The following is a 23,476-nucleotide window of genomic DNA, read 5'->3' as shown; positions in this document are numbered from 1 at the left end:
GCCGTCCAGGGGGTCACCATCGAGCATGTCTCTGCCAAGGCCATCGTCGTCCACAATGTCACTGCCCAGGGTGTATCGATCGACGTGCTAGTGGCCGCCGAGGCCGTCGCGCCTGTGGCAGCCGAGGCCATTGTTGTCGCGCCAGCCTCCATCGCCGTGCCCATTGCGATCAAATCCATCACCATGACCAATGCCGTCCAGGGTGTCGTCACACCCGTCCTCACTGAGCCCATCGCGATCAGGCACCCCGCTGCCCAGGGCATATCCGTCGCCACGCATATGGCTGCCAAGGCTGTTCCTGCCGCACCAGCCTCCGTCGCTATGCCCATCCCCGAGCCCAACGCCGTCCAATCCATCGCCGCCTCAAATCAGGGCCAAATCGTGAATAGCTAAAAACACGTGAGGGGGTTTCTGCAAAAAAGCCATGGCGGGATGGTAGGCTTGCGTGGAGCCGTTGGATGCGAATCATATCATATTGTTCAGATCCGGAGTTTGCCCGATTACACACAACAGGGAGTTCGCACCAAAATTTTCGCCTATTTGCTATCTTTCTCTATTTTCCTGTCCAAAATTTTCCAAAAGAAAACCAGAAATTTCATTTCTACCCCTTCAAAGAAAAAAAACCCAACAAAATCCCCATCCCCTCTTCCTCCCATGTCTCTCTCTCCTCCCTCAGTCCCCTTTCTCTCTCTCACTACCCCAAAGAAGAAGCAGCAGCAGCAGCAGCAGGAAGCACGAAGCAAGCAGCGAGAGTCAATTCCCCAAATCGCCTCTCCCAAATGGTCCTCGCCTGACGAAGCTCCTCCTAACCTCCTCCTCCTTCTCGCCGCCGCCATGTCACGGCCGGCGGTGGACCCGCCGGAGTGGCTGCGCACCCTTCCCGTGGCGCCGGAGTACCGCCCCACCCCTGCCGAGTTCGCCGACCCCATCGCCTACATCCTCAAGATCGAGCCCGAGGCCTCCCGCTACGGCATCTGCAAGATCGTGCCCCCGCTCCCGGCGCCGCCGTTCGAGGCCACGCTCGAGCGCCTCAGGGCCTCCTTCACCGCCAATGCGGCCGCCGCCGGCGACGCGGCCTGGGGCCCCACCTTCCCGACAAGGCTCCAGCAGGTGGGCCTCTCCCCCAAGAACCGCCGCGCCGCAAGCCGGCGCGTCTGGGAGAGCGGCGAGCGCTACACCCTCGAGGCCTTTCGCGCCAAGGCGCGCGACTTCGAGCTCCCGAGGTACGCGGCGCCGCCCAAGCACGCGACGCCGCTCCAGCTCGAGGCGCTCTTCTGGGGTGCTTGCGCCGCGCGGCCTTTCAACGTCGAGTACGGCAACGACATGCCAGGCTCCGGCTTCGCCGCGCCGGAGGAACTGGACCTGTACCTGGGCAACGGCGGCAATGCGGCCTTGCCGCCGGCGCCGGCGCCGAGGGACGTCGGAGAGACGGAGTGGAACATGCGGCTGGCGCCGCGCGCGCGAGGCTCGCTGCTGCGGGCGATGGGCCGGGACGTGGCCGGCGTCACGACGCCGATGCTGTACGTGGCGATGCTCTACAGCTGGTTCGCGTGGCACGTGGAGGACCACGAGCTGCACAGCCTCAACTACCTCCACTTTGGCAAGCCCAAGACCTGGTATGGCGTGCCCCGCGACGCCATGCTCGCCTTCGAGGACGCCGTCCGCGTGCACGGCTACGCCGACGACCTCAACGCCATCAGTGAGTGTGCCTTCCCCTGTTTCCTCCCCCTGCTCCTTTTACTGTGCCGTGGTTTCTTGCGTGGATGTGTAGCATTCCCACATGACTAGTCTCCAAATGTCTTTTGGGCTTTCTTATTTACAAGCAAAGTCAAAACTTTTTATTTAGTGTACCGTTGTATAGATAGCACTGCCAAAAAAGGAAATTCCAATGGGAAAAGGTGAACTGATTGTTATCATGTCAGGAACTCCAAACGAGGCATTCTGACATTACAATGGCATGTAAATCAAGCAGAAATCAATACCCTTTATTATGAAAATTTATGTCTTGGTGAAAATTTATGAACTTTTGGGTTTTCTTTGTGATCAGCAAAGTCAAAAGTCAACTTTTTGGTCAGGGTACCCGGTACCGTTGTTTATGGAGCACTGTGCTAAAATAGGAATATTCAATACGAAAAACTGAATTGGTAGAGTGATACAAAATTAACATAGCATACCATGTTGAGGTCCCTGAATTTAGTTTCTATTGTGCTGTTTAGTTCCCTAGCCATCTAACTGTTTTGTGAACAGGGGCAAGGCAGCAGCAGCAGCAGATTAGATTGTGTATTAAGTATTTTGTTCAAGTTTTGATTTGTCAGTTTGATTTGGCAGTTAAACTTAGGACTTGAGGTAGACTCAGGATCCTATCTCAGATAGTTGGTTTGTTTAAATTGACTTGTTAGAGATAAAGTTCTTATCTTTTGGGACAAGACAACTTAGCCTTGTAAAATGCTACGCACTGTAGAGTCAATAAAAAATGAAGTGATCTTTTGTTGACCCAAAAGTTTCTGATCCCAAATAATCCCAACCTACAGTTGATCTCTCTTTCCATTGCCCTAATCCCCTTCAAGCCACAATGTTTGGGCCGCTTGTTTCCAGTTGCTAAACTGGGATTTACAATGAATTGCATCACCTAGGCTTCTGCTATGCCATTCTTTCCTGTCCTTAACTGATGGGTGAAACTAAGTGGCACCCTACCCAACTTAAGCTAAAATTTAGGAGGTTAAGTGAGGCAACTAAACAGGTTTAAGAAATTATGAGCATTTTCTCTTTGTTAGACATAAGAACATATCTATTTTGGGCTGAGGCGTTTTGATCCAGTCAGAAAAATGTACCAATTTTCGGTCTATCTGTCTGGTAACTAATGTCATAGCCTATATGTCTTCTTCAAACTTGTGGTGGGTATGCGCCATTTTAAAACAAATTGCTGATTACCAATATTCTTGATGGCCATAATTCTTAGTTCCTTTTTCTGAGAATTAGGTTATGTAGAATTTAAATATGAATGCTTTGATTTTCTTAACTCTGAAGAGAAAATTATGCTAATGGATTGCTTATTTTATCTTATGCAGTGGCCTTTCAAACGCTAAATGAGAAGACAACTGTCTTGTCTCCTGAAGTGCTTCTTTCTGCTGGAGTTCCTTGCTGCAGGTGTTAATACATTTGTTAGTTTTTTTCATTGGCGAAATCCATTCTTGGCCATTATTTTGAGTATTGGATATAATGATTGATATATACTTCTCCAAAGCAGATTGGTTCAAAACCCTGGAGAATTCGTTATCACGTTCCCTGGAGCTTATCATTCTGGTTTTAGCCATGGTAAGCCATCTAACATATCCATATTAATATAGCACACTTATGGGTTAATACGATCTTCCTTGGAGAATCTATCTGTTTGCTCCTGTCTGTGTAGCGTGGTCCAGTCCTTTCATTGATTATTGTGAAGAAGGTTTGTAATTTTCAATTTACCTAAGAAGTGAAATGCTATCCTTGCGATTCAAGATCTATGATACAATGTGTGTGCATAGCTTCTCTTTGTTAATTATAGTGGAAAATAGTAGTTTCAATGTGCAATTGAAACCACTCACATCCCCACATATCTGCAATGTGGGCCTCTGGCCTCCCTGTTTGCAGCTAAACTTGCTGTTGGTCTTGGGTCACATTATAAATAACCTAGTCTTCTCCAGTTGTTGACTAGTTGGAGAACCTTGTGTTACAACCTAATTCATTAATGTTACCTGGACACCTGTGTCCAAATTTTTTTTGCCGAATCGGACACCCTGAATTCGAGTTGAAATCCGACACCTGTGTCAAATTCCGAGTTGTTTTTCACGTGTTTAAATTTTCTTTGCTGAATCGGACACCCGAATCCGAGTCGGATTTCTACACCTATGTCTGTGTCTAGGTAACACTCTTCGCACCCATAATTTTTTTTAAAAAAAATCACATCATGACCGGTACATCAATTTTACAAAAGAGAATCACTCAAAATTGTTGAAATAAATGTGACTAGAGTATCCATTGGTAAGGTTTACTATTTCATTTCTGCAAGTGTCATGTGGGGAAGGACTTACAGCCGGAGGCCCAAGCCGGAACGCCAGGAGCCACAGCCAGCTGCGTTGAAGCCAGCTTCCATTAGTTAGTTGCTTGCCATGAGATAAGTCGTTATGAGTCAGTTTGTTAGGAGTTGTTAGCATTGGATTGATAGGATTTGGATTTGGATTGTAAGCCGATTCACCCTATAAAGGAATATGGCAGGATTGAATAAAGGCAAGCAAACAGAAAGTTAAATTCTATCTTCTGTACTATCTTCTTCGGGGAGGTGAGGCCAGACCTCGCCCTCCCGTCGAGCCCAGCTCTACCATCCACAACCATAACATCTGGTATCAGGATCAGGTACCTCCTGCGCCTGCCGCCATGGCCAAAAGTGGTACCAACGAAGTTGACAACACGTCGGCACTAATGAAAGCCATCCTGGCTAAGCTAGATCGTCTCGAGGCCATTGAGGGCAAGCTCTCCGACATCGACCACCAGCAACGTGCCCATCACCTCGCGATCAATCGCTTGGAACACGGGCGCCCCGGCGGCTCCTTCCCTCCGCACCGTGACGATCGATCTGTTGCGGATCGGCCACCCTGCTTCCACAAACTCGATTTCCCCACTTACGATGGCCACGACGACCCACTTCTAGTCACCAACCGTTGCAAACAATTTTTCCGCAGCCAATGCACACTGGAAGAAGAGAAAGTTTGGCTTGCGTCGTATCATCTGACGGACGCAGCACATAATGAGTTCATGCACGTGGAGCGTGAGCTGGGCACACTGTCCTGGAATCGCTTCGCCAAGCTCGTCAACTTGTGCTTCGGCCTATCGCTCTGTGCTAATCCGTTGGGCGAACTGGCGGCTTGTCGCCGCACGGGTTTGGTCGTGGACTACTCCGAACGCATCTTCGCTCTGTTGGCCTGCGCCGGACCCCTCACGGAGAGCCAACATGTTCAGCTTTTTTCGGTTGGCCTGCAAGAGCCTATGAGCCTCGACGTGCAGATGTAGAATCCACGGACCTTGGAGGTGGCAATGAATCTCGCCGGTGCCTTCGAGCGCCGGGAACAAGCCGTCCAGGCGGGGTCACGCTCATTTCGAGCCACGTCATCCTGGGCCTTGCATCTGCCAGCGTCATCCACAGTGGCAACGCCCAGCACTCCACAGGAGCCCACCACGCCAGCTACACCGATGATAACGAGAGCAGCACCCGCCGCAGCCACCTCGGCTGCCAGTCGCACCATTTGACAACTTGCTCCAGAAGAGATGGAAGAACGCCATAGGCTAGGCCTCTGTTACAACACGCCCTCGCCATCTCCTAGCAGTCTTTGAAGTAGTCTGCGAGCACCAACTCTATCTCAAGAAATCCAAGTGCTCCTTCGACCAGGAATCAGTCACATACTTAGGCCATGTGGTGTTGGCTTCTAGCGTGGCCATGGACAACTCCAAGGTACAAGCCGTTTCGGAGTGGCCTACCCCCAAATTGGCTCGCGCCGTTCGCGGATTCCTTGGCCTCGCGGGGTACTACAGGTAGTTCATCCATGGTTTTGGAGCGATGGCAACTCCTTTGACACAATTGTTGAAGGAGGGGTACTCGTGGACGCCCGAGGCTGATGCGGCGTTTCAAGCTCTCAAGACAGCGCTGTCGGTGAATCAGGAACCAGGGGTCCCCGAATCCTGAGGCCAGACCAGCAATCCGCCACGTGACGCCATCCCGCGGGGGTCATCTCCGCGAGGTGAAAAAGATTAAGTCCCGGGAGAGGGCGCTCGGGGCCACAGTCAATGATCCCTGAGTACTCAGGTTCCCCGATGACCTGTGAAGACTAAGTGACCGGGAAGAGAGGGCTCGGGAGGTGAACAGTGACCCCCGAGCACCCAAGTCCCCCGACGACCAGGAGAACCGAGTACTAGGAGGGGTGTGCCCGGGGCTGCGAGCAGTGGCCCCCCGGGCACCCGAGTACCCCGAGGACCCAAGGAAGGTAGTTCCGGGAGAGAGTGCTCGGGGCTGCGAGCAGCGGCCCCCGATTACTCGGTTCCCCGAGGATCCGTACAGTCAAGTCCGGGAGAGAGTGCTCATGCCATAAACAGTGGCCCCCGAGCACTCGGTTCCCCGAGGACCAAGAGAGAGCGTTCTCGGGAGAGAGTGCTCGGGGAGGTAAACAGTGACCCCCGAGCACCCGGTTCCCCGACGGCCCAAGGAGTCTTCCGTCGGTGGCCCCCACAGGCGTCCAGCGATGAGGTGTCAGCCAGTGAAAAGCCCGATGCCACATTTAAGAGCGCGCGTGGCCTGTCACCTCCAACTGCTCCCGCCACGCCTGTCACCTCTAACTGCTCCCGCCACGCTCAGTGTCAGTCCCTGCCATCCTCTGGCAGAAGTGCGTGGGGACATTTAATGCACGGGTCCCATCCCGTGCCATCCGGCGCGCCTCGGGATAGCATCGCGAGGCCCGAGGCGTTCCGTCTGCCGCGCTGCTGTGGCAGGCGAACAAGACCAGGCGGGCACGCCAAGCCGCTCTGCGGCTGCCCGATGGGCCCTCTCCGCGGCACCCGTTGCCAGCGCTATCATGACGACTGAAGACCGGACGTGGGGCGCGTTTTCAACCCCCGTCACTTCGCGCAGAGGCCATGATGACGCCCTTTCCATTTATGGCGCATTGGAACTCGTGCCCTTCCTTTCGGGGCATGCTACCGCCGGCGGGTATTTAAAGCGGCCGGCAGGCACGGACAAAGTCAGTCGAAGTTGAAGCTCAGACAAGCATACACAGAACCAACAGAGGGCGCTCGAACTCTCAGGCATTTGCTTAGAGATCAAAGAACACCTTCGTACGAACATAGAAACCGAAGAACAAGGAGCTCAAGGCTCTAGGATAGACAGACATTCTTGTAACTAGCACATTCCTGAGAGACATTCTCAGGGTATTTATAGCATCCACACAGGAGTAGGATGTTACGCGCAGTGCGGCCCGAACCTGTCTAAAAATCCTCCCAGCGCATTTACTCTTTTCAGCATTAAATCATTCCACCCCACTTGCCATCGCATTTACATCCATTTATTTCTCCAGCAAACATATTCAGAATCATCCCCCCGACCGAATCTTTAAAAAGAGGTCCCTCATGATCTCTGCGACAGGAGCTAACCCTCCGACAAGCGCTGACAACAGGGCTAGTTCTCTAGCTGCCGAATATTTCTCACCGATTCATCGTAGAATGTGATGCCTCTAGATCAGGTTTTGGCGTCGTGCTTCACCAAGGGCAAGGACCGATCGCCTTCTTCAGTCGACCAGTGGCTCCTCGACATCGCGCCCTCACTGCTTACGAGCGCAAACTGATTGGCCTCGTGAACACAGTGCGCCATTGGCGGCCATATCTTTGAGGACGCTTGTTCACCGTCAAAACGGATCACTACAGTCTCAAATTCCTCCTCGACCAACGACTGGCGACGATCCCGCAACATCATTGGGTCAACAAATTATTGGGTTTCAACTTCGTGGTGGAATATAAACCAAGACGCCTGAACACTGTCACCGACACCCTGTCATGACGTGACGCGGAGCTAGGTGCCGTCATGACACTCTCAGAACCTTCATTCGACCTGCTCTCTGATCTGCGTCGCGCTAACTCCACTAACCCTGCATTGATGGTGTTGCGGGAGAACATAGTGGTTGGACGTCTGGCAGCACCATGGTTTGTGGTGGATGGTCTCGTTCTGTATCAGAATCGCCTCTACGTTCCGCCATCCTCACCAATATTGCTGGACATCCTCGCCGCAGTCCATGATGACGGTCATGAGGGAGTCCAAAAAACCTTGCACTGCTTACGCCGTGACTTCCACACGCCAAATGTGCGCACTGTGGTGCAGGACTACATTAGAAGTTGCGCAAGGTACCAGTACCTTGCCACAAGACTGACCATCTTCATTCAAGTGGTTTGCTGTTGCCACTACTGATTCCGATGGATGTGTGGACTGACATTGCCATGGATTTCGTTGAGGGTTTTCCGAAGGCCGGTGTCAAATCGGTCAACTTGCTGGTGGTGGACCGCTTCTCCAAGTACGCTCATTTTATTCCGCTGGCGCATCCATATGCCGCGGAGGTGGTCCGTGCCTTCTTCGTCGACATTGTCCGCCTGCATGGCGTTCCAGTGTTGATCGTCTCAGACCACGACCCAGTGTTCACCTCAGCATTTTGGAAGGCTTTGTTCATGGCAACATGCTCCAAACACCATATGATGATGGCGTTCCATCCTCAAGCCAATGGCTAGTCCGAAGCAGTGAACAAAGTCATTATCTTGTATCTCCGTTGCATGATAGGGGATCGGCCGCGCAATTGGATTCGATGGCTACCTTAGGCAGAATACGTCTACAACACCTCGTTTCACTCGGCACTGCGCAACACGCCGTTCTGGGTGGTCTATGGACGGGACCCGCCAACTATCCGTTCCAACGAGCCCAGCGACATCCGGGTGGTAGCAATGGCGCAAACAACGGTAGAACGTGAGGAGTTCTTGGTGGACGTCCGCTACTGCTTGCATCAATCACAACAACTCGCCAAACGTGCATATGATCATGGTCACCATGACGTTTCGTTCCAGGTGGGCGAGTGGGTTTGGCTGCGACTCCAACATGGTGCCCCGGCGTTTCTACGGTCCCTACAAAATCATTGAGCACATCAACCCGGTGGTAGTCCGCTTGGAACTTCCAACCACACCAAACTACATGACGTCTTTCACGTTGGCCTCCTCAAGAAGTTTGTTGGTTCTCCCCCATCGGCGCCACCATCATTGCCGCCAATACACTATGGTGCCACTATACCTCTACCGTAACGAGCTCTGAAGGTGCGCCTCTGCCGTGGGGTTCGTCAGCTCTTCGTCCAATGGCAGGGTCAACCGGCTTCCGCGGCTTCATGGGAGGACATGGCTTCATTCTAGCAGCGCTACCCCACCTTTCAGCTCAAGGACAAGCTGATCATCGAGGGGGAGAGAGATGTCATGTGGGGAAGGACTTACAGCCGGAGGCCTAATCCGTAACGCCAGCAGCCTCAGCTAGTCGCGTCGAAGCCAGCCGCCAGTAGTTAGTTGCTTGCCATTAGAGATAAGTCATTAGGAGTTAGTTTGTTAGGAGTTGTTAGCATTTGATTGTTAGGATTTGGATTTGAATTGTAAGCCGATTCACCCTATAAAGAAATACAGCAGGATTGAATAAAGGCAAGCAAAGAGAAAGTTAAATTCTATCTTCTGTACTATCTTCTCCGGGGAGGCGAGGCCAGACTTCACCCTCCTGTCGAGCCCAGCTCCACCATCCACAGCCATAACATCAAGCTAATGTTATCCTGGCATGGGGCGGCCCATTAGTTCACCGCGGTACTGTAGCACCGCGGGTACTGTAGCACCGAACAGCAACAGCCGCTCTCTAGGTTAGTTTATTTACTTCAGAACTAAGTTAGCGTTTGGATTAGACCAATTAGTTGGTGTTAGGATTGGATTTGTTGGCTTTGTTTGTTAGAGCCGGCCCTATATAAAGGTCACGGTAGTTTCCTCATTCAATGAAGCAAGAAATATATCAGAGTTCCTAATATCTCATCTATCCCTGCCCTTGTGGCACGGCCACCGGGTATCAGCAATGGTCACGCTGCTTGGGTTCAGGGCCATCTAAAGTAGGCCCATGACATGTCCATTCAAGCTATCAGATCACTATTGTGTTTTATATGCCACTTTGATGTGTGTTCTTCTGTACAGTTAAGTGTATGAGTTCTTGTTTTGGAGTAAAGAGACCTCCACTCCTGTGAATGGAACAATTAATTTATTTAACTACCCCGTTTGCACAGGATTTAATTGTGGAGAAGCAACAAATATCGCAACACCTCACTGGTTGCAAGTGGCTAAAGAAGCTGCGATCAGGAGGGCTTCCACAAATTGTGGCCCAATGGTGTCTCATTATCAGCTGCTTTATGAGCTAGCATTGTCATTACGTCCAAGGTGTGCTGCAGTAAATATGATCTCGATATTTGTTGTTATTGAACTTTTGGATTGTGTTAGAATATTGGACAAGATGGCATCCTCATTATATATTTTATATACAACAGCAACAAAGCCTTTGTCCAAGCAAGTTAGGGTAGGCTAGAGATGAAACCCACAGGATCCAACTAAAAAGATGATATGAAAACAATAATGATAATAAAGGTACTAGTACTAGTAAAAAAAAGTATTAACCGTACAAGGAGATTGATGCATAAGTTATGATTCTGACACGTGGATTGCTAACTTTCACACGCTTCTATCCGTGGATAATTATTTGGGAATATTATATTCCTTCAAGTCTCTCTTTATAGATTCCTCTCATGTTAGGTTTGGTGGACCCCTGCTTTTCTTCACAATATCAGTTCGCCTTAGTATCCCGTTATGCATGGGTGACTCTAGAGGCCTCCGTTGGATATGTCCAAACCATCTCAACCAATATTGAACAAGCTTTTACTCACATTATGTAGATAACTAGACATTTTATATAGATAACACAAAATAACTAGACATCTTCTGTTACTTCAAAAAATTCATGATGTACATTGTTATTTTGTATAATTAAACTAGTCTCACCAGTTACAGCACAGCCTCTATTAACTGGATGTCAAATAGCAATTCTGTTTGTGTAATTCCCAGAATTATCATATCAATTTTGAGTTGAATTTATTTTGAAACGAAAATTTCCTTTTATAGAGAACCTAAGAATTTCCATGGTGTACCAAGAAGCTCTCGTCTAAGGGACAAAAAGAAGAATGAAGGTGAAATAATGGTCAAAGAAACATTTGTTGGGAGTGTGATCGAAAACAACAATTTTCTTAGCATCCTTCTTGGTAAGAGTTCTTGTATAATTATCCCGGAGATTGAATTTCCCCTTCCATCCTTTCCAATGATGATGGCACCTGAAGATACTGTTAAACAAGGCTTGATTGCTGGTTCTTGTAGTATTAGCCAGAAAAAAGCTGAAGATATGCTTGTTGATGGTTATGTGATAGACGAAATAAGAGGGGTTGAGAACATGAGTGAGTCTCAATCAGCTAGTGCAACCACTTCCTCTGCATGTAACAGAAGGAAGCTCTATGAAACAAAATTTGGAAAAGTTAATAGTACTGCTTTCTGCTTATCAACTTCAGAGATTCAGAATGCAGTAATTGAAAAAGGTAGATCACATCAAGGAGGTGGGCTCTTAGATCAAGGGCGCTTGCCCTGTGTTCAGTGTGGCATATTAAGCTTTGCTTGTGTAGCCATCATTCAACCTAAAGAAGCAGCAGCTCAGTTTGTCATTTTGAGAGAGAATATCTCATCAAATGCAAACCATGGGAAAATTATGAAATCAGATGACATCTCAAATTGCATAGCAGAAAATCGTGAGATAGTTCCTCCACAAGGTTAGCAAGACTTGCATCTTTCTCCTGCTATTAATCCCTAAGTCGTGTTTACCTTATAGCATTCTCTAGCTTCCACTGCCTTTTTGGTATACGCTTGTGCATTATGAAAGATGATCAATCTGCTAATGTTTCTAGTTCAGTAGCCCCTCTAGTCACAACTCAGAATTCAGAGTCATTTTCGACATTGACACGGTCTTTAAGACATTACTTTGACTACCAGCTTCTATTGTAATATATTCATAACAACAACAACAGCAAAGCCTTTTAATCCCAAGCAAGTTAGGGTAGACTAGAGATGAAACCCAACAAGAGTCACCAACAAAGAAGATATAAAACCTATTAAAATTAGAGTATTGTTAAAGTAATTTCCAGACAAATCTACTAAATCCTAATATCATTTTTATATGGCTGGTCTAAATAATCATAAAAATATTGTTGCTCAAAGTTAAAATGGTTTGGCTGATGCATATTTCTACTGCACCTTATTTTAAAGACGATTTTCTTTTTAGTAAGTGCTGAATTAACCTACCTAATATCATTCGGTTCTGTAACAAATTGTAGGATGAATGTTTTAGTGAACTGTATTACTTGTTTCTGAAGTATTTATCCTTTTCAATGAGTTTCATCCAGTTGTAATATCACTTTCCTCCGCGATGCTCCAGACTCTACTGTTATATATTTCTATTATGTTTTTCATGATGTTCTAATACCTTCTTTGTCCAAATGGCATCAATCATATGTCTCATTGATTACAATACTCATGTCCTGAATGCGAATAAAAAAGAGAATTTTCTTATAATTAATTCATTTTCTTTATGCATACTTTGGAGGCCATGGTGTAAATGTCATGTCTTTTCAACAGGACATGCTTCTGGAACAGATGATAATATGATACAGAGCATAGGTTCAGCCCAAGTGTCTGATCGGTGTACACAGCTATACAGCAGCTGCCCCCATGGATGCACTTCTGCCCTTGGGCTTCTGGCTTCTGCTTATGACTCATCAGATTCGGATGAGGAAGCACCTGGCAATATATCATATGACAGTGAAAACAATGATGCAGCAAACGGACTCACAAATATTCAGTCTTCAGGAACACCGGTTCAGCTTCAGAAGATAAATTTGCACTGGAATGAAGATGAATGTGGAGCCAGAACAGCATCTCTGATGAAACCAGTAGAGAATAAGAGTATGCCAATGACTCAGGCTAGTAGGCAAACAGATATCAGCCATCGTGCAGGGCTGGGAGAGCCACTAACTTCCTATGAGGAGTGGTCTGCATATCTTGATTTGGATGATGATCTAACTGCATCAGGTGTAAAAGCCTCTTCAGATACTAGTTTGAGCACAGCTAAAGGCTCAATGGAACCAGATGTGCTGGCCATGCTCAAGTACAACAAAGATTCTTGCAGAATGCATGTGTTTTGTCTAGAACATGCTTTGGAGACATGGACACAACTCCAACAAATTGGTGGTGCTAATATCACGCTTTTGTGCCATCCAGGTAATTACATTGTTTACTCATTTCCACGAAGTTCCTTGGGCATTTCCTGTGTTATTTATCCTTCAGTATTTCTCTTAGTATCTTGTTTACTTGTTTGAATTATTAGTGGCACATCTGATTAATGATTATGACAAAGTATTGAAATTGTCAATTATATGGTAGTAAACATCAGTTTAGGCACAAAAGGTGGAGCAATAACAGAACAAAAAATATAAAATAATCATATAGGATGATATTCCATTGAAAAAATTATTTACTATGACTTATATGTTGTTTTGTTTTGTTTTGATCATTGCAAAAGATGCATATGTAGTATGTACATATTATTTACATGTTACAACAAAGAATTTGGATCAACAGCACCCAGCAGATGAGACTGAAGCTTAGGTCTTTTTTAGGGACACCATGATGGTGCAAGGAGACAATGCATCAAAATTTCTGTGCTTCCAGATCTTGTTTTGAAATAGTCAAATTTATCTTTGTTTGTGGGAAATATGGGTTACTCCTGCAATATTTTGCAAAATGAAATTTCTTCATTGGTAATTCACAATGCATTTGCAGAATACCCTAGAGCAGAATCGGCAGCAAAAGTTATAGCAGAAGAACTTGGTATGAAGTATGCTTGGAAAGATATCACTTTCAAAGAAGCAACAGATGAAGACATTGGAAGAATTCAGTTGGCTCTGCAGGATGAAGATGCTGAACCCACAAGCAGTGACTGGGCAGTAAAAATGGGTATCAATATATATTACAGTGCCAAACAGAGCAAATCCCCACTTTACAGCAAGCAGGTACCATACAATTCTATCATTTACAAGGCATTTGGTCAAGAAAATCCAGATAGCCTGACAGATGATGAAGGGCAACGATCAGGCACAACAAAGAAAAGGGTGGCTGGATGGTGGTGTGGGAAAGTTTGGATGTCAAACCAAGTTCATCTGCTTTTAGCTCGTGAGCGTGAAGAACAGAATCATGACATGGCTCACAGCAGACCAATGTTCAGTGCTAAATCCTTTCACAAAATGCGAGAAGAACCATCGACAAGATCTACTACCTTGATCAACCGAAGCTTATCAAAAAGAATATCTGGAAGAAAAGAAGGGGACTCTGTTGAGAAATCTACAGCCAAAAAGAAGAGATGCACTGCTTCTGATGAAGCTTCTTTGCACCACACTGGCATTGTGATGATATCTGAAGCCACCCATGACCAGCCTAGAAACTTTGATGATCATGACAAACATGAAGATGGAGATAAAAGTGAGGAAGCACTGAACACTCAGCAGCAGCAAGATAAAAGTGAGGAAGCACTGAACACTCAGCAGCAGCAGCAACAACAGCCTTTGTCCCAAGCAAGTTGGGGTAGGCAAATTCAAAATGAATTGCGAAACATGCACAAAAGATCAAGTTCTAAGAGGCGAAAGGATGATAAAAGAAAAAACAATTTGTGTGAGCTACACGATGAAACTGATGGCATTGACTGCGGGCTTGACATAGGTAGCATGGAAAACACCATAATAGGCAACTGGGATAACAATCCACAACAAGGACTTGATGTTGTAAAAGTGAAATCTTGTGTCAAATTGCAAGGTAGTAAGAGAAAATCCAGCAAGTGCAAGGCAAGTGATGATTTGTCGAATGTAGACAAGAAATTGCAAAAGATGGGCAAGAAAGCAAGTACTAAGAAGCAAAAGAATGGTAAGGCAAATAGGCAATTTCGAGAAAATCACAACGAAGATAACAATGTGGATCTGCTTCATGAAGATATTGGAGATGAAGCCACGCAAGACAGCTGGAATGAAATTCCAAAACAAAAAACCGATGATGTGAAAGTAAAATCTAGAGGCAAAATGCAAAGTAGTAAGAAGAAAGCCAGCAGAAATCAGGCAAGTGATGGCTTGCGCAATGAGGATAAAGAAACAAAATTTCCTTCTGACATAGAAGGGTGTAATACGGCAGATCAAGCCACGATAGACAACCGGGATGGAATTCCAAAAGAAGAAAATGATGATCTTAAAGTGAAATCTAAAGGCAAGATGCAAAGTCGTAAAAGAAAAGCCAGCAATGGTCAAGTTAGTGATGGTTTGCGCAATGGAGATAAAGGAGCAAAATTTTCTTGTGATATAGAAGGGTGCGACATGAGCTTCAGCACCCAACAGGACTTGTTGTTGCACAAGCGAGACATTTGTCCTGTAAAAGGATGCAAGAAGAAATTCTTCTGCCATAAATACCTGCTTCAGCACCGGAAAGTGCACCTGGATGAAAGGCCACTCGTTTGTACATTTGCGGGCTGCAAGAAGACATTCAAGTGGCCATGGGCGAGGACAGAGCACATGAGGGTGCACACGGGGGTGCGACCATATGCATGCACGGAACCTGGTTGCACTCAGACATTCCGCTTTGTGTCAGACTTCAGCCGTCACAAGAGAAAGACTGGCCATTCCTGTGATAAGAAAAAGAAGTACAGTACATAACTTCTAACCGCTATGCACAAGTACAGGTTTCTTATCTGACGATGATTTGAAGGGGGATACTAATCGGATAATTGCATCAGATTCCATTGGTTCCAGAATTTGTCCGCATTAGGAATCTAATTCATTTCATTGCTTACCACCTCTGCATAACAGCCGATTTTCTATTGCTTTAGGTCCAACTGACCTGTTGTTGACTGGGGTCATTCCAAGTCAATTGTATCTCTTTCGTTCATCCTGAGAAATTGGGAATTTTCTTCTGTCGGTATGGTTAAATTTAGTGTACTTCTCTTGTCATTAAAATGCGTGATAATCTGTGGTTCAATGCTTTTGAATGATGAAAAATAAATGGCAGCCTGAAGTAAGAATTATGTTCATGCTTCACACTAGTTTGGTTTGGCAAAAAAAAGAAAAATGATGCTATCTCAGCAAGAGTAGGAAGGTTCAGCTAAAGTAAGTTGTAGTTTGATGTGATCTCAAAGCTCATGTCGATGATTTTTTGTTATTGATGTGCATTACTCTTGATTTTCATCCTCACAACTTCCAATTTCTGTGGTAAAATTACATGTTTTTCATGATAATAATCACATGTGCAACTACAGAAGTCTCCTGTACCCCATTCTTTGTGGGAGCGCGACGAATATGGTATGTTGTATTGATAATCTGCTGCAATGCCCAGCTCAAAATGTAGTTGAATTGTCCTCGTATTTGGTTCCTTGCATATGGTTCGGGTCTTCTGGCGCTCACCCAGGCATCTTGGGATAAACGGTTAGGATCCTAATTAATTTGAACTTAATTCTGAAAATTCGGCCATCTCTTAAAAGTTCCGCAGTTTGTGTGCTTGGATTTAGACAATACTTTATGAGCTTCCTGTAATTTTGTTTCCATATGAAAGTTTATTCACACAGATACAGGTTGTTAATATTAGGAATATAAAATCATTATCTATTATGTATAGATTATGTTACTATAGTTCATATCTTGTACTCTTTTATATACTCTATATATTGCTATGAGAGATTATTATTGAACAAAGTTATTATTTCTAGTATGATATTCATATTTACGTCTTTTTTAAACACCACAACTCGTCTTGATGATCGATTCCACCAGCTCCCGTCGACTTCCTTCCCATCGGCTCTCTCTCCTCTCCTCGGTTTGGTCAGCTCTTCTCCATGCTTGAGCGTCCGACGCTCTTCTTTTGCGTGGATCTGTGCATCTCAAGGAAGTTAGCCGTATGGCCACACGTCGGGTCCTCGCGTCCGTAGTGCGGCCCGCGCCTCCTACGCAAGCCCACCCCCTCCTTTGCTCGTCCTTGGCCGCCGCCCGTGCTTCTGCCCCGGCCAAATTCGCCAACCATCGCTTTATCGCGCCTCTGACCTGGCCGAATCCGGTGCTCGGGCAGCCGCCACCACCGTCGACTTCGATCTTGGTGGATTCCAAATGTATCTGTCGGATCAACCACCACCACGACAACTCCCCTGTTGCGCCTTGAGGTCCCGTGATCGTCGACCTTCATCGGCCGGCCCCATCCCTGCTGCACCTGACCTCTCGCACCTCGCCCTCCCACCCGAGGTTCTGCACGTGCGCCCGCAATGCTTGTGGTGGTTGTTCGCCATGTCACCCGCCGCCTCCACCTGCTTGGTGCGTCGTGTGGCTGCCGCCTTGGCTCGGTGTGCTCCCACCGCCACTTGCCTCGGTCAACTCGGGCCGCCCAAGCTGGGTTCGCCCCGGATCTGTGCCACCCAGGGTCCTGCCATTTGCGGACGGGGCCGAATCCGCCCGTCCAGCAGAGTCTCTTCCCGATTCGACCCGACTCGGGCCGCCAACTCGCCTAGATCGACCCGTCGATCCAGTTTGGGGCACAGAACGACTCTGTTCATGGGTGGCGTGGTCTTCGTCCGCATCTTCATCTTTAGCATTAGGCTCTTTGCGAGGGTCGCGGTGCATGGGGTCGGAGTGCTCATGCTGGTGAACTTCCTGGGTAACTAGCTGTAGGAGATTGACTTCTCCGACTTACCCAACAAGTCTATCGATCTGTTCAGCGCCTCCAACATCCAGGACGGATTCAGCAAGGCCAAGGCTTTGATCTGCCAACCGATCTTCACATTTGCCGAGTGTCGGGCCGCCGCCGCCCTGTTTTGTTTAGCCGTCGTTCGATGTCATGGCTCCGCGCTGTGGGATACAGCCGCCACCACCTCGAGTTTGGGGGTCACCACTTCGATCCACCATTTACTCCAATTCGGCAGCCGAATCTTCATCGTTGGTGGCTTCACCTGCAAGAGCTCATTGGAGGCCACTTCTACTCGCGCCTCGGATCAACCCGTCTTCGGGATTCCACGGCATCGTGTTTCAGCTTGTGTGCCTCTTGTGCAGGTCTCTTATGCTGCTTTGGAGGTGTTGTGTTTTCCTCCGATGCACACTAGTAATGGATGGTGCATTGCTAGTTGTGATCTCTGCTTCTAGGCCTACTAGAGATATTTGGTTGCTGATATCCTCGATGTCTGCTGCTACTGTACATCATTGGTACTGCTCCTATTACTTCTGTTAGGCCTCTGCTTAGCTTCTCTAAGATATAATTAGCTTGTGTGCTACTAGTATCTGCTGCTTGCTTTATTAGTGTCTTAGTCTCGTATTAGAGTCTTTGCATTTTCGTTGTATCCATCCAAGTTTCAGTCTCTCTTTGAGTTTGTCTATGTCATGCGAGTATATATATCCTTTCATCAATTAGTCGATTTTTTTGGGTCATTATAGATGCAACTTAGCTATTTAGATCTTTTTGTAATTTTTGTGGTGACTTTGTTTGTCGTCTATTGCTATTTTTATTTGGTATAATTGTGTCATTTAAGTCTTTTCGTAGCTTTAGTGACAACTTTTTTTATTGTCTTGCTACTCATTATCGCTTTGTTGCGATTCTTGATCAAAGATACTCTTTTATTGTCATCATCACAACTCTATGTGTGCTTCATATAGCACATTTTTGGCTCGATTCGATAGGATTATCAAGACTCCACTCTACGATAATTTTGAAGAGAATTTTTTAATATATTAATCTAAATTTATTACTTAGTGTTATATCTTTCAAATACAATGATATTTCATACGTTTTGTATTTGAGAATGTGTTAAGAATAGTTATTATTCATTACGTATGTGTTAGATTATTAAAGTTTTTATCATATATTTTTTTATATACTCTATATATTGCTCATAGAGATTACTATTAAATACAAATCGTTATTCCTCACAGTTAACTGTTGTTGTTATTTGACATGTGACATGTACACGAATTCTATGCACCCGTCGACGCTGCTCACTTCACCAAATTTTGGTGCTGGCTGACACGATGCTATGCTGTACCAACCTGATGGTATCTGATGTCATTATCAGGTCTGCTTAATACTATATTGTTATCCTCTACTGTCAAATCGAGTAATGATTTCCTCGCTAAAAAATCCAGTCGTGATAGAAGTTGGTTTCACTCTTCAATCGTGTCTTGTATCTAAGAGCGCTCACAGTGTAGATAAAGCTAGAAATTTCACCTTGTTGGTGCCATGTCACGTACGCGCTAGATTTGTTTTTCCTTGCAGTGGTTAGCATCACCCTATATCTCTCTGTAGCGGGACTCGTAACAAAATTAAATGTTACCTATTTGAATTTCATAGTACCTCTCCTTATATTAGGTTACGCGCAACGGTTTCACTTCGAGGACAAAAATTTCGTCGTGAATGGATTTTCGTTCTCTTTAGCGCTCCAACGGTTTCCCTTCACGACGGGATCCCAGGGTCATTCCCTTCAGGACAGGATTCTCTCTCCTTTCCCTTCGCAATTCCCCTCGAAGGGAAGTTGTTGGAGATGAGAAAAAATAAAGGGAATGAGAACAGGAAAGGGAATCGGAAAGGGAACAAAATGAAGGAAATATGGTTGGAGATGGTCTTACAGCTCACTCCTGTTACATTTCCTCACGGGCCGAAATCACTAAACCCAGCAACCACCGATATACAAGTTTTTATATTTTTATATTTTTTCTATTAAATATTTAAATAAATAGACTCTTGGTGACAAAATTTTCCGAAATAGACGCATACCGCCCTCTAAAAGAGCTGCTGCAGCCCTTTCAGAGGGCGGTAAAGATGGCCATGGCCCCTTACCACCCTCTCAGAGGGCGGGTGGGACCCCTGCCGCCCTAACTGCCCTCTCAGAGGGCGGGTAGGCTTAGACTCTATCCGGCTTTGGTGAAATTTATTTGTTTTTTTTAATTTAACGTTTGTATAGCTCAATCTGAAAAATAGTGCACATTCGTTCGGTGAAAAATATTTGAAATTGATATGCTGCAAATTTCGGATTAAAATGGTCAAAAAGCGGTCAATAGGGCATCATGGAGTAGTGATATTATGGAAATTGTGGATCGTTGTAAATTTGTCGATATTTGTTTATGTATTTGATGTAAAATTGTATCAATAATTTTTTTAGTGACATATTGTTAGGAGGATATAAAATCTAATTTTATGAACAATTATAGATGTGAAACACTCTTAGCATATTACCCGACACGGAGGTTACAAATAGTGACAAACATTACATAGGACATATGGTGGCAAACATTACATGGGACCCTAACCATGAAGACACGATGACAAAAAATAGTGGCATGTACGGTACACCTAAAGATCTACCTAATAGCATACTACTGCTAATCCTAACATGCCTTAGTGAGTGAAAATATAACATGTTATATTAGATGCTTTCTACTGAGTGCACCTAGGATATTTATCCTTTCTCGGGGCATCGGGGTCAGCTATCTTAGCGCGACGAACCCTCTCTCACTTCCTTGCCCTCTCAGCTTCGCGGACTTGAGCCGCGGTATGGTCCTGCGCTGCCTTCCTCGTGTGCTCCTCTTCCTGCCGCTTCAGTTGTAGTTCCTCCTGCTGTTGCTCGTATTCCCGGTGTGCATACGCTTCCCTCCTCCACCGTATGCTCATGTCGACCCACCGCTTCTGGTCTTTATTTTGCTTAATGTCGAGCCATTCAATGAAGTCACAAATAGGTAGACTAGACTGGATAAATACACCAAGATGAGAGATTAGTAGAGTAGTGCGTGAAATCAGGAACAAGATATGAAAAGTGCCACATGACTATTCTATGTCGCTATACCGGTGGGTACTCATACGGTCCATATTGAGGCTTGTCGTATTGGTAGTTGGCACATATGAAGAAGTGTGGGCTATAAGTGTAGGAGATATCCTGTGACTCACGAAGCCTACAAAGGTCGCCATAGAAGCACATCGGTGGTTCGCCCCATAGGGGATGAAAATCCCTCAATGTTTTTTGGGTGGGTTTGGTGGAGCTGAGGAAGACATTACAAATGTGTCAAGATACATGTGTTGTCATTTCGTGTCTACAGATTACGTCAGGACAGAGGTGTTGTCATTTCATGGTTAAAGCTGAGTCGTGTGGTCACTTTGTGTCTAAAGCTAGACTCCCGATAGAGGTTTCGAGCGGTCACTTCGTGTATAAGTAGCTTTGTAAGAAATGCTTTGCTAGCTCTGTCGTGAACGGTTCATACAAAGCCGATGATGATAGAATGTAGCGTGTGGTCACGTTGGAATAAAAAATGTAGTTATGACATGGTAAGTAGACGACAGAGAGTAGACACGTCCAAATATGTAAGAATAGTTTGCTAATCGAAGATGCATCATGAAACAGACATGTAAGTTACAAAAGCAAAGGTACAATCCTACTGTTGTCTCCCTCGCTACCGTCGACCGGTCCCACCATCACGGTCCCAGAACCGCTACCGCTGGTTCGTCCTCACGTGCCCCCTAGAATAGGTCAGGGCGTCTGGTGGACCAACCTGCCTGGTAGGCCTAGTAGGGATCAAAGGTGTCGAAGCTTCCTCCTGGGTGTGCTGTGTCCGAAGTGGAGCACTGGCAGCTGGGACTGCGCGACAACATGGTAGTCCAGTGTGGCCCTGAAGAAGTCTCTCACAAGGTCGAACAGGGGGTCTGGCCTAGGCTCATCCTCCTGACTCGGTTATGACGACTGCGAAGGTTCCACCGTCGTCCATGTGTACTGACTGGAGGGGCCTATGAATAGATGAATTTATTAGATACAGAAAATGTGCAAATGAAAGTATTTATATAAATTGCAATATTGTACCTATATGGTATGCAGGCGCAGTAGTAGATGGCCAGGCGTGCGTGCCGTAGTAGGGGACGAACGGTGGAGGTGCGACCAGTTGAGGTGCAGCTGAAGACGGCCCAGCTTCATCACCGTAGTAACCTGTAGAATATATTAGATATGCTATTGAATATGTTGAATATGACAATTTAGTGTCACCCATTACCTGAGAGGCCTGCAAGCGGTGAGGGTGTCAGCATCGGGCTTGGTCTAGGCGGTAGCATCGAGACGTGCGTAGGTGCACATAATATTTGTTTGAAATTAATGCATCAATAACAAAAGAATATCTCTAAACACAATGCGTATGAAATATCCGTACCTATTGTGTCCGGGCATGTAGCGCGTGGTCCAGGTGGTCGTGTGGGTGCCGGTCCCAGTGGACGCCGTTGCACATCAGACCTCCTGGACTACTCTGTATGGACCCCACTCGACATGGCAAGAGCGCTGGCGACGTCTGCAGTGGATCGGCAAGAGGTAAGCTTTAGGGCCCGCGTGGTCTTGTCAAAAACCCGTTTGACAAACCCCGCTACATCCGCCGCACTTAGCTGCATCCCTTGCCTAAGGTGGTCCATGGTTGTGGCCGCATCCCTATGGATATCTTAAATGATATCGGCCTATTAAAACAAACAAGAAATGAGAATTTCAGTTTATAGTCGTTCTTATGGGATTATATGATAAATAAATGAGATGTTAATTACACATACTGCTAATGCAGCATCCTCGTCCCAATGGCCCGGGTAGGCCTTCGTAGTCGATGTGACGTGTTGCCGGATAGTCTCTGGGGTGTAGGTGACACGTGTACGTGTACGCGAGACGTACCACCGCAGGTACTCCTCGAAGCTTGGCTTGTCAAAAGGACGAGCCTCCTCCACGACATCCTCAAGGGCATGGGACCATGCTGAGATGTATGGCACCAAGCGATTTGCTCAGAGGTTGCTACCCGGTTGTCCCTTTCCTGTATACCTGCAAGTCAACCACGTTAAATAGACTGTTAAAGTGACAAATGCTATGGATTATTTACTTGATTTTAGTTACATGTGGACATGGCCTAGAACCGTGCGAACGTTGACGAGGGGGAAATCCTGGAAGCGTCTAAATTGCCTCATGACGCGGTGAGGTGAGTACTCCTCGACGTAGATGTCGAAGATGAGCGGCTTATTCGTAAGCCAGTACTCCTCATCGCGACTACACAACGGAGACAGACCAAAACGCGCACGGGCTTGGAAGAACAAGTAGCTATAGGGGTCCAGACCATGTCGTCTGGACGAAGACGGTCGAACTACAACCTAAAAAGCTCGTACACGCTATGGGCCTACTCATGCGCCCAGTGTGGCTGTGGAGAAACATAGTAAGAATCCATAACTAAAACATGTGACAAATAAAGCATTAATATATTGTGTACGTACCCGGCGTTGAAACCACAGCGAGGCCATGGTGGGCCCGTCCTCCTCGGGCTCGCCATACCATTTCTCAGGGTAAGGGGACTGGTCCACAATAGGCTGACCTATCGCGAACCGCTCATAAGACCACAACTACAACAGTAGTGGGCACCCAGCAAATGTGGCTAGTGGCTCCTTCTTCGTGCACGCGTCGCACAAGGCTCGATACTTTGTAGCAAGGACAGCAAAGGTCCAGCTCAACTGTGGGACATCATCGAGTTCCGCATTTGCTATCCACCTCGCCTACGGAGTAAGGATCCTCGACACCAGGTGGCCTTTACCGCTGGTGAACATAACCCAACCAAACAACCAAAGCAGGTAGGTCTCCAAGTGCCTCGAGACCGAGTACAAGCTGGCATCCGGGTGCATGTATACAAGCTACAAGTAATTCAAATGATGATGAGTAAACTATTTTAAAATCATAAAATAATTGGGAAGATACCTAGAACTG

The 23,476-nt window shown here is 46.5% G+C and overlaps 1 protein-coding gene across 1 annotated transcript; it reads left to right on the top strand.

Moving 5' to 3' along the window:
• Positions 1–637: 637 nt before the first annotated feature.
• LOC133906093 (lysine-specific demethylase JMJ705-like) lies at positions 638–15,784 on the top strand. The gene is made up of 7 exons (XM_062347877.1): positions 638–1,699; positions 3,069–3,147; positions 3,248–3,315; positions 9,858–10,008; positions 10,744–11,435; positions 12,298–12,939; positions 13,501–15,784. Exons 1-7 carry the CDS (start codon positions 655–657, stop codon positions 15,408–15,410), a joined length of 4,587 nt encoding a protein of 1,528 aa, XP_062203861.1. The 5' UTR covers positions 638–654; the 3' UTR covers positions 15,411–15,784.
• Positions 15,785–23,476: the final 7,692 nt, after the last annotated feature.

The sequence above is a fragment of the Phragmites australis genome, chromosome 23 (genome assembly GCF_958298935.1).
Source record: "Phragmites australis chromosome 23, lpPhrAust1.1, whole genome shotgun sequence".
Lineage (NCBI taxonomy): Eukaryota > Viridiplantae > Streptophyta > Magnoliopsida > Poales > Poaceae > Phragmites > Phragmites australis.
The sequence above is the reverse complement of the archived record's forward strand: the minus strand, read 5'-3'. Positions and strand labels throughout refer to the sequence as shown.

What these genes read in the sequence shown, in the direction of transcription:
- LOC133906093 (XM_062347877.1), top strand. Translation starts at nt 655, where the DNA reads ATGTCTCTCTCTCCTCCCTCAGTCCCCTTTCTCTCTCTCACTACCCCA. An exon ending in CGACGACCTCAACGCCATCA is followed by an intron (nt 1,700 to 3,068) that starts GTGAGTGTGCCT and finishes TATCTTATGCAG; the next exon opens with TGGCCTTTCAAACGCTAAAT. An exon ending in GCTGGAGTTCCTTGCTGCAG is followed by an intron (nt 3,148 to 3,247) that starts GTGTTAATACAT and finishes TCTCCAAAGCAG; the next exon opens with ATTGGTTCAAAACCCTGGAG.